An 11,310-nucleotide genomic window follows, 5' to 3' on the forward strand; every position below is an offset into this window, starting at 1 on the left:
GCCCAGCTCTGCCAGCCCCTCCCAGGAGCCCTGGGAACCTCCAGCCTGGTCTCACCCAAGGATGTCTGTGAGCAGGCCCTGCCTGCCCTTCCCGGATGGGTTGGGACAGTGGTGTTGGAGCCCCTGGACTGTAGCTCAGAAGACCTGGGTCCTAGTCCAGCCTGTGTCACTGACCGGCAGGGGGAGGTGGGCAGCCAGAATCTTGCCTGGATCCAGGGAGTGAAATGGAGAAATTAAACAAACGGTCAGGATTTTGCACTGACTTTAGAAATCCAGAGTCTTTATTAGCCCTGGGCAGAGGCAGAGTCCCAACACCTGAGGACCAGCTTCCACCAAGATGGCCCTGGTCCGGCTTCACAGAGCTGGACACCCATGCAGACGACAGACCCTGGACAGTGACACTACAGGGTGGGCAGAACAGGGCTGGGGACTTGGAGGGCCTGCTGGTGGGACTGGACAACATTGTGTCCAAGAGGTTTTGACCCCTTGACGGAATTTAGAGCCAAAGGTACACGTGAGACTGTTGGGAGGTGCCACATAGGAACCCAGTACCCTTAGCCTTGGGCGATGAGAATGTGGACGTGTGACCAGCCAGCCATGGGCTGTGTGGGAGTGAACTATGGGCACTGAGCGCACAGGGTGGACTGAATCCACATTGCCCCTCTGTTTGGGGGGCCTCGCTCTGGTCTTTTCAGTTGCTCTGCCATGACCCCCACCCAGAACATGAGATGGATACGGCCTCCCTAGATGCCAGTCAACCTGCTGACAGCAGGCATCACCAAGCCAGACTCAACCCGGGAAACCTGACCCCTGGCCTCATTTGAATGGCTTCTCCCCAATAAAAGGGGTCAGCACGTGCTCGCTCACTCTCTCTCTCTCTCTGTTTCCACAGACCCCTAAGGTCAGAGGAGCCATCACAAGACCCAAAGTAAAAGGTATTTTTCTGTCTCTGGGTGATCATTTTGTGCAGCCCAGTTCACCTGGAGTGACCTGGAGTGTTTAGTCTTGGGAAGCAACATGGGACCCCTCCCCCGTCAGACGCCAGCCCTAGCCCTGCTCTGGGGAAGGCACTCCTGTCACCTGAGCACCCAGTGTCCAGTGAGTCAGTCGAGGCTAGCAATGTGCAGAAGGACAGTGGGGGGAATGCAAACATTTGGCAGAATCCCGTGGAAAGTCTTCTTGCCCGTCTCCGTGTGGGGGAGCGAGGACTCCAGGGAGCACCCCGTACCCGCCAGCTTGACAGAGGGGTCTTGGTGTGGCAGGGAGGAGGGCATGCAGGGAGGAGGCCGATGGCAGCCCTGACCTCTCCTGGCGGGGGAGGCTCTGATGTCGAATCCACCATGACACATGCGTTTCTGACACTTGCTCCAGGGCCCAGCATGTCCCTGCAGGTTGTGGAAGAAGGCAGGTGATGAAGTGATGTCACCAGCTTATCCTGAGATATAAAAGGACATGCGAGAACCACTGCTCACCCCCTGACTCTGCGGCCACCAACCTGAGCCATGACTCCCCGAGGCTGCTTCCCAGGTAAGGAGCAGGGAGCCCCGTTTCCACCAGAGCCCATCTCCAATCCAGGTCACCCACCTGTCCCACCCTAAACCTCCTCCCTATCCCAGGCCCTGCCGGCTCCCACAGGACTCCACCTCTGCAGGACTCCATCCCGACCCCAGTTCAGCCCACCCCATCCCATGGGAGACTCCGTCCATCCGGGCACCCAGCACCAGCCCCTCCTCTCTCCGCTCAGCCCCCTCCAGTCCCAGCACCCTTCCAGAACCAGCCTGTGTGTCTCGGCTCAGCCCCTCACAGCCCGGCCCCTGTGCCTGCAGCTCCAGCCTCCTCCCCAGTACACTGCCCCCCAAACCCAGGTCTTGCAAGAGTCCTGGACTCACCTCCCCTTCCTCTGCACAAGACCTCAGGGCAATGGGTGCCACCTGAGTGCCACAGCCTTCCCGGAGCCTCAGTAGGACAGAGACAACACCTCAGGCCCTCCCCTGCCCTGGACAGTCTCCCCAAGGGCCCCCAGGGTGACCTGCCTGCCCCTCACCCCTTCTCTCCACAGCTGCCCTGGCCGCCTGCCTCCTGGTGCTCCTCTGCTCACTCGGAGCCTCAGGTGAGCCCAGGAGGGACGGGGACATCAGGGGGAGTGTGGTTCCTATGGGACCCCGGGCTGGCACCCACTGCCCCTGCCACCTGGCCTCCAGCTCCGTCTCCCCTGTCCCCACAGGAGCCAGCCTGATGCTGTGCCGACCACTCACCAGATGCAGGGACCAGTTCTATGACCCCCTGCGGCACTGCTGCCTGGGGGATGCCCTGGTGCCCCTGGGCGAGACCCGACAGTGCGGCACCTGCAGCTACAGGGTCTGTTTTGAGCAGTGCTGTCCCCGGTGGCCGCTCGGCCTGCAGGAGCCCCTCATGGTGAAGCTGAGGGTTGACAGTTGCTCCTCGCCCCTGGTCCCAGGAGACAAGCTTTGTCGAAGGTGCTGTCCTGCCCCTCCCTGGGCATGTGGGATGCAGGGAATCTGGGGTCTGGCTGCCACTTCTGTCCCTGATGGAGCTTCCCTGCCCTCCTCTGTGTCTGCCGTCTGCCCCCTGCCTCTGTCTACCCACCTGTCCCTTTTCCTCCCATGTGCTTCCTCCTCCTCTGTCCCCTCTCTGTCTCATCTCCACATCTTGGGCCTCCCCTCCAGCTCTCTCACCCCTTCCCATGTTCTGATGGCCCCTCTGACCCTGGCTGTCTCTCTCCTGCTCACTGCCTGTCTCTGTCTCTCTGTTCAGTGTCATCAGTGGATCACCAGGCACAAGATGACTCCTGGATGCTGCCCCTGGATGGACCTGGACAGAGGCCTGGGGCCTGGGACAGGGAGGGGGCACAAGACTCAGCACCCACAACACCCAGCCTGCCTCTGCCCTGGGTCGGGTCTGGTCCTCTCTATGAGGGTCTTCCTGTGGCTGAGGAGTCCCCATGGCCACCAAATCCTCAGCATGACCCCATACCTAGCAGGCCAGTTCCCCAGGGCCCCGAGGACCCTCCTCTGACACATTTCAGTTCCTGGGTCCTTTTCTGTCCTGGAGGCAAAGCTCAGGGCACTTTATTCTGGCTGCACAGTTCACGTACTGTCACGAGGGAGCTGGGTGGCTGGTGGGTCTTAGATGGTGCCATGGCCCCTTCTCTCTGTATCCTGAGGCAGCTAGCCATCTCCACTCTCCCCTCAATGTGCACAGTCACCCAGAACCCCCAGGATCTCCTGGACTCACAGAATAAAAGTCACCTCTCAGTCACAGGCTGCAGTTTCTTGCACTGGTCTGGACATGGGGTGGCACAGGTAGGGGAGGTGCCCCACATGCAGGGCTTGGCTTCATCTCTGAGCCAGTGCCAGGTGGATGATTGGGTGATGGGCCTCCTGGTGGGCATGGGGCAAGTGGAGGGTTGAGAACAATGTGGGGAGAGGGTGGGAGGGGGTGGGGCTGGGCTGCCCTGAGTGTGGGCCTGGAGGGGGTCTCTAGCTCCAGGGGAAGGCGCCAGAGCTGGGTGCTCATGAAGAGCCCTAACCAGGAGGTGGGGTGAGGAGAGAGATGATGAGGAGTTACCTGAACTCCTCCCAGCCCTCTAGGGCCAAGGTTGATGTGTGTCACCCTGGCTCGTCCCCCAAACACTCTCCTCAAGCCCTTTGCACCCCGATTCTGCCCAGCGGCCACTGCGGATCCCAACACACCTAAAACCTTTCAGTGTGCCCCAGCCTCTCCCAGGCCCAGGACTGGTCTCCCCAGGCATCCCCCCTCAATGTCACGGCATGGAGGGGCGTTGGGCCTCACAAACAGCGAGAGTCTCCAAGGGAGTTTCCTTGGAATTAGTGCAAAATGTATCAGGATTCTGGGATTCTGGAAACAGATAGAAGTCTATGCAGTAACAGTAGAGAGACATCAGAGTGGACAGGTCCCCTCAGAGGAGGGATGGACTGTTCGGGGCTCCACTGGGTCATCTCTCCCGGAAGGTGCAGCGTGGCAGATCAGGAGAGTTGGGCCTGCAGCCAAAGGCTGTGCAGCCCAGGCCCCTCAGAATGGCCCACCCAGGACACAGCAGGTCCCCTGAGGCTGCAAGAGTGGGGGTGGGAGGGGTGTTTATCTGAGCCCTGTTTGGGGAGACCCCCATCCTGGGGGATGTGCACTTGTTTTTGAACATGAAATTATTCTGAAGCCTAAATCATTCCTGAGGAGATGATCTGTCTATCGCGATGTCAAGGAGCACTCTCTAGACCTGAGCCACAGTCCTGGGCTCCGGGGACAGGGGCAGGATCGTGCGGGCAGGGGGCAGGAGGAGGCTGGTTTCAAGGCCGGGGTGGAAGATGCAGGCCCACCTCAGGCCGCTCCTCCCCAGAATGTCTCAGCCAGGAAGGGGCTGGACGGGGTGTGGCCATCTTCAGAATGAGCTAAGGAGAAGATCCGGAAGTGGGGTGGATGGAGAGTTGGGGGCATGGGACCGGGCTGTGGGTCAAGGCCCAGACCCCATTCAAACCTGGGAGCCAGACCTCAATCTCAGATGCTTGGGGGACACAGGACGGAGCGGGCTGCCTGTGAGTGGCGGACACTGTCCGGGGGACTCAGGACAGCAGCGCTCAGCCTGAGCTCTGGCCCATCCTGTTCTGATGTGTCTCTGGTCTCCACCTCTTTCTTCTGTCATTTCTGTGACCTTCCTGAATTCTTTTTTTGTAAAATTTCATGTCATCAGGGTTCTTGTTTGGCCTCCTTACCACTGTGACAGTAGGAGCAAATGGGACTCCATTTTGTTTTGTGACTCCATCCTGTAAAACAACCGTGCCAAGGAGATGGGTCAGGACTGGGGCAAGATGTTCTCTTCCTTTTTGCCATAGAAACCTTTAAGAACACAGAACTTCCTAATGGGGTATTGTTTCTGTAACTGGGGTCACAGGGCTCTGTTTCTGTAACTGGGGTGACTGGGCTCACTGTGACTGGTTAGGCTTCCCTCCGCCTGACTGCACTGTCCCGCTTCTGTCACCTGGCTGGCTTGCCTTGGCTGGACCCACGAACATCCCTTTTGAGGTTTTCAGGCTTATAAGGAGGGCCCTTGCAATTGTTGGGGGCTGATCAGGGGAACAGCTTTATGTTCTGGTCAGCCGCCACCCGTGTGCTTCAACAAAGGCTTGATTCCATTACCTGTGAGTGGTCTGGAAGTCAGTTTATGAAACCCTGGGACAGAGCTTTAACTAGAACATCTGGGGGCTCGCTCGGGATCCATTTCTTCCCTACCGTCCCGCCAAATTTGCCTCCAACGACGGGCCTGTGGACCTGAGTCCTGGAGCAGAGGGGAGCTCCTGAGAGACGTTCCTCAGCCTCACTCCCAGGACGACTCCAATCCGTCCTAGTGAAGCCAGATTTAAAGTTAGGTAGTCAGTGTAGTTAGGTAAATCGGGTCTAATATCGAGTGAAATCTAAAACGGAGGCCATGTTGAGAATGAATTTCCGGAAAAGCTAAGCAACTCTCCGAATGTTAATGAAGCCCAGAAAAGAGCCCCCAACAGATTTGGAGACAGCCCATCCCAAAGAAATGTTAATGAACAGCAAACTTGACTCGGAAATGCCCAGATTACTTCTTTGGCTCACTTTCCCAACCCTTCCCACCTACATTCCATCACCAAACCTATAAAAAGGGGAGACAACCGCACTTCCACGGATTCCACCTCCTGGGTCCCCTTCTTCCTCCGGGAGAAGTCTTTTCTTCTGTCCTTTAATAAATTTCTAATCTCTACTCTGACCTTGCCTCGGCGTGCTTCTTTGGTGTTATTCTTCAACATCGGGGAGCAAGAACTCGTCACCGTCACCGGTCAACAGCGGTAACACTAGGACGCTCTGAAAAGCCTCCTGCAGCTGTCAGATCTGGTGAGTGGGTTCCTCTGGGGGAAAAGGTCAGGTTGGACCAGTCACTCACACCTTTCCATTGTCACTGTTTTCCTGGAGGCCTCCCTGGGGGGCCTCACCTGTGCCTGGGGGCAGGAGGAGTCATGGTCTCTGCCCCACTGGAGGTCTCCCCGTGTGACCTCATCGATGGTTGCTGGTCCTGTGTCTGTTCTGCTGTTTGTCGTTTCTCCAGCGTCTTCTTGCCATTTGTCATTTGTCCCGTGTCTGTTCGCGTTTGTCTTGTGTTTGTCTGTCCGTGTGCTGTGCGCGGGCCCTTTCCTTGCTCTCATGACCGCTCTTCTTTCACCAGGACTCCTTGGCTCCACCGACATCACAGACAAGGAAGCGCTGCAGAGATCTCTACCTGCACCCCTTTAACTTGTTTTCCTAACAATTTTCAGGACTTCCAGAGGAGCGGAGCAGAGGATGGAACTACTGTGGATGTTTTGAGCTAGATTGGCCCTCCTTTGTAGTAGATGAGAGGCCCCCAAACCCATTATAGGTCTGAATGGGCTTCCCACCGCGACCCGGTACGAATTGATCGCGGATTCCATTCCTTGCACCCTGACTGGGACCCAACAGTGACAGAGGCAAGGAGACTCTAGACCAGTCTCGCTAGACTCTATTGTTGCCGCTTGGAAACCCACAAATCTCTCCAAGGTGAGTGAGACAGTGCAGGGACCTAGTGAATCCCCCAGCGCGTCCCTAGACCGCCTTTAACAGGCCTGTGTCTGTATACACCGATTGTCCTGAAGCTCCCGAAAATCGAAAATCGAGAGCCATTAACATAGAGACTTTGTCACCCAGTCGGCCCCAGATATCAAAACAAAGTTACAAAGGCTGGAAGGATTTGAAGGAAAAATGTTGTCCGAATTAGTAGAAATTGCCCAACGGTTCTATAATAACTGAGACCCTCCAGAAGAAAAACAAACCCAGAGATGAACAAGGGTATTACTAGCAGCTACAGGAAACCCTCCACTCCCCACAAGAGGGCAACAGGACACCAGGGGTCCAAGATTAAATTGGGAACAATGTACTTACTATAGAGAGGAAGGACACTAGAAAAACAGATGCCCCTACAAAACCAGAAACCCCAAGTTCCAGCCAAAGAAGAAACCACCAAAAGCAGTTCTCCAGTTGGGAAATGAGGACGGACAGGGCCTGGGCTCCTTCCAAATAAGTCCCTGGGAGCAGCCCTTGGTTACTCTCACAATCGGGGACAAACCAACAAAGTTTCTGGTGGACACAGGGGCCACTTATTTGGTACTTCAACATTCAGAGGGCCCAATTCCCAAGTCAAAAATCCCTATTCAAGGGGCAACTGGAAAAACTCAACATTGTTCCTGGACTCAGGCTGGGATTACAGACTTGGGGAAAGGCACTATCACCCATTCCTTCCTTGTAATGCCAGACTGCCCCTACCCTTTGTTGGGAAGAGACCTCCAGTTACAGGCAACCATTTCATTCTCTTTTGATTCTGCAGAATTAAAGCTCTCTCCCCCCACTAACATCCTAGTAACTCGTCCTCTTGGGGAAGAATTCCGACTATTCCCTGGGGAATCTCTAGACACTGAGTTCCTAAAGCACACTGACAATTTGGGACATATCATCACCCCAGAAACAGTAATGTCAGACTTCCTCCAAGAATTTCCCAAAGTATGGGCAGCATTGAACCCTTCTGGACTAGCAGCCCACCAGCCACCTATGGTTGTCCAGTTAACTAACATTGCCACCCTGATTTGAGTCAAACAATACTCCATCAGCCACCAAGCCCGGTTGGGGATCACCCCACGTATCAATCGACTCTGGGCAGAAGGAATCTTGGTCCCTTGTAAGTCTTCCTGGAACACTTCACTCTTACTGGTCCAAAAGCCTTGGAACTAACGACTACCGACTGGTACAAGACTTAAGGGAAATCAGTAAACGAGTGGAAACTATATACCCCACTGTTCCTAACCCTTATACTCTGCTAAGCCTTCTATCCCCTGAATATACCAGGTGTATACAGTACTGGACCTCGAAGCCTTCCACTGGCAAAGGTAAGCCAACCCATCTTCGCCTTCAAATGGTCGGACCCAGAAGGGGGATATTCAGGACAACTAACCTGGACCAGACTGCAACACGGATTCAAAAATTCCCCCACTCTGTTCGATCAAGCCTTAAGTCATTTTGTGGTTTATAAAATGTTATAACATTTGCTGGGTCAAAGATGATCAAGATCATCTTCAATTGACTGCACTGTTGTGAATGCTTGGACCGTTTTCTAAATCCAGTTTTAGGTGCCGCTTAAGCCTCAGGTAGTTTCAGGGACAGGACTGTCCCCAGTGAGGTGTCCACAGGCTTGGCTGGGGTCTGAGTCAGATCTAGCAGTTGCTCTGTGAATGCCCAGGAGGGCAGCCTCCTCCTGGGTCACTGTGGGTGATTTGCCCCCGTTGCTCAGAGCCCCTAATGTCTGAGAGAGACAAGCCACTCTGACAGGTGCTCTCAGCAACTGTCACTCACTCCCACCATTGTACGGAAACAGACCTGCCCAGTAGCTATACCTGGCACCACCAGCAAAATTGACGATTCTATTAAACAGCCAGCTTTCACCACGCTGTCCTCCTAACACACCTAATCATACCCTGAGGGCAGGATTCCTGTCCCTTCTTAGATGCCACAGACCCTGGGCCCTCCTGCCCAGCTGTTTGAGCAGGAAGCAGAATCTGCATAAGGGGCGTGGGGCTGCTGCAGGTTGGTGGAGGGTCTAAGTGTATTACAGATTCTTGTCCCAAACATCAAGAGGAAGAAAAGCTTCCTGTGTATTTCAGAGAGTTAACAGAGCTCCCTGTGGAGGAATTATTTATGCCTTGACTAGGGTGCCGGGTAGCTGTTGAATCTAAGGCCACCTGACCCCAAAGCATCAGTACCCTGCTGTGGATGCTCAGCATGCTCTGGTGATGCCAGCTGCCTTCCCACCAGCTCAACCTCTGACCCCTAGCCCTGTCTTCAACTCCCTCCTCCTTCCACCCCTGGGGCAGATTTGGAATCTCCTTGGGGTCTTGGGCCTCTGAAGACAGGAGCTTGTTAACCACAGGTTTCTAAAGGACGGGAGGTTGTCCATAGAAGTGAAAGTGGAAGTGGGTTGCTGGACACGCTCAGCTGTGTGTTTTGTCAGTCAAATCTGGCAAGGTTTGAGATGGTGGCTTCTGGGTCTTGGACCAGCTGCTGCTCCTGGAGGTCTGGCCTCGGTCCAGCGAGCACCTGGGTGGTGAGGGGACCAGCCGTGCTTGGTCCATGTGGTGGATGTCCTGAGAGCCTGAGGGACGCGGAGATGTGTGTGTGGGGTGCTGGCAGTGAACCGCTGGCGGATGGCGGTCCCAGGAAGATGCACCTTTGGGAACCGTGGGAGGGACTTTGGCGGAGAGGGTCTGGCGGCTGTTCCAGCTAGGAGGTGCAGGGGTCACAGAGACCTGGGGCCTTGGTGTCGCAGGCGTCAGGTCTGGGGCGTGGGGGTGGCGGTGGGGGTGGGAGGCGGGGGCTCTGCGGGTGTCTGCTGGGGAGGACGCAGGAGCTGTGTCTGGGGCAGAGGGTTCGAGGGAAGGCGGGTGCCTGGGTGCTGTGATGAGAGAGGGTCCCTGAGGGTGGTGGGGGGCTGTGTGTGCGAGGTCAGGGTGAGAGGGGAGGTGGCGGGGCTGGGGGTGGGGACCAGGTGAAGGGCTGTGGCCCTGGGGAGGGGCCTAGGGGGGCAGGTGCTGGTGGGACGAAGGTGAGGACCAAGTTTCTATGGATCCTCACCTTATGCCATGTGCAAAATAAGTTTCAGACGAATTGCATCTACGTTTTGTGACTTTGGTCTAGACCAAGACTTCTTAAATAGGACAAGAAAATCATTAAACACAATGGGGAAGTTGAAATATTAAATTATATTAATTTAATATTTATAATTAACATGACCTATATTCATGAAAAGTCACTACCTCAAGAATGAAAAGAAAACCAGCACATAGTGGAAAGATATTCATCCAATCTGGGGTCTTCATCTGAGCATCCCCACCCCATGTCCTTGGAACAGTAATGACCTGCCACAGAAGATGCCCAGACGCTGCTGTGGGAGAAAAGAGATGCCCCCCTCTTCTTGTAGTAACTCCTGGTCATGTTTCCTAACTTGCCTGGTTTTCCATGATTTAAATCCCAATTGTAGGGCTAGTCCACTTTGTGTTGGTTTATTATTTAAGAAAAAATAAGATTCTGCTGGTGCAGTGGCCCACACCTGTAATCCCAGTGGCTTAGGAGGCTGAGGCAGGAGGACTGCAAGTTCAAAGCCAACTTCAGCAACTTAGTGAGACTCTGTCTCTAAATAAAATGAAAAATATAAAATAAAATATAAAATGGGCTGGGGATATGGCTCAGCAGTTAAGCACACCTGGGTTCAATCCCTGGTACCAAAAAAAAAAAAAAAAAAAAAAGACAAATAACATTCTACAGTAATTGCATTCCGTAAGTCCAAGGACAATATTCCCAGCTCACTGCAATCCTAACCTACTATGCGTCTTCAATATGCTAAATATGCCTTGGCTAATGGAGTACCCCTCGGGTGAAGGACACCAATTTCCACAGAGTGGCATTCTTCAGAGGCACTGAGAGGAAGAAATGCTCCTGCTGTAGTTGGGTTCCTCACAGAACACACGATTCCTCATAGAACTTTCTTGTGCTCTGATTAATATAACTTGGATCTTTTCACTTAAAGTCAGATATTGCTATGGTGCCTGCAGCCAGTTGGAATCCAGAAGGCAAAGGTTAATCAGCCAGTTAAACCCGCAGCGTGTTCTCTGGTTAAAAAGTGGTGCTAGCCAGGAACTGTTCCTGTGGACAGTTCTCTTTAGTCCAACCCGGTGTGGGGAAAAAAATAGGTTAAATTGACAGAGGTACGGGGTCAGGAGACAGGTGGCTATTCTCTGCAGAGAGGAGACCCACATTTGTGGCAGAATCAGAAGGCTGGGTGCTGGGGCTTTAGCGATGCTGGTAACGGTTAGCAACTGTGAGAGGCTGTGTGTGGAGAGGGGTGCATGGAGTTCTGCATACACGGCATAAGTTACGGCATAAGTTATGGGCATCTGAGTGGCAGGCCACTCCCCTGTGCTAGGCGTGTGAGTGACAAACCTTTTACCCTGTAGGCACAGCCCTGGGCATGAGGCCATGTGTTGCAGTCCCTGTGCTCGCTCCATGGCCTGCTCCTTGATTGTCGCCGCAGGGACAGTTGGCCAGCAATTGCATTGGTGGCTGCCTGTAATCTGCTTAGCTCCTGCCTGAGTGTATGTACATGGTAACTGCACAATAAAATCAGACCTGCTTCCGTGTTGGTCTCCAGAGGTCTTGATTGGCGACTCCACAGCCATACTCTCCTCTACCCTGTTC

General features: G+C 54.4%; 1 protein-coding gene across 1 annotated transcript; it reads left to right on the forward strand.

The window, feature by feature from the left end:
* Positions 1 to 1,375: 1,375 nt before the first annotated feature.
* On the forward strand, positions 1,376 to 2,806 carry Igfl1 (IGF like family member 1). Its single transcript, XM_078033334.1, has 4 exons — positions 1,376 to 1,527; positions 2,060 to 2,110; positions 2,225 to 2,477; positions 2,776 to 2,806. The coding sequence occupies exons 1-4, from the start codon at positions 1,503 to 1,505 to the stop codon at positions 2,804 to 2,806; spliced, it is 360 nt and encodes a 119-aa protein (XP_077889460.1). The 5' UTR covers positions 1,376 to 1,502.
* Positions 2,807 to 11,310: the final 8,504 nt, after the last annotated feature.

The sequence above is a fragment of the Ictidomys tridecemlineatus genome, chromosome 15, assembly GCF_052094955.1.
Source record: "Ictidomys tridecemlineatus isolate mIctTri1 chromosome 15, mIctTri1.hap1, whole genome shotgun sequence".
Lineage (NCBI taxonomy): Eukaryota > Metazoa > Chordata > Mammalia > Rodentia > Sciuridae > Ictidomys > Ictidomys tridecemlineatus.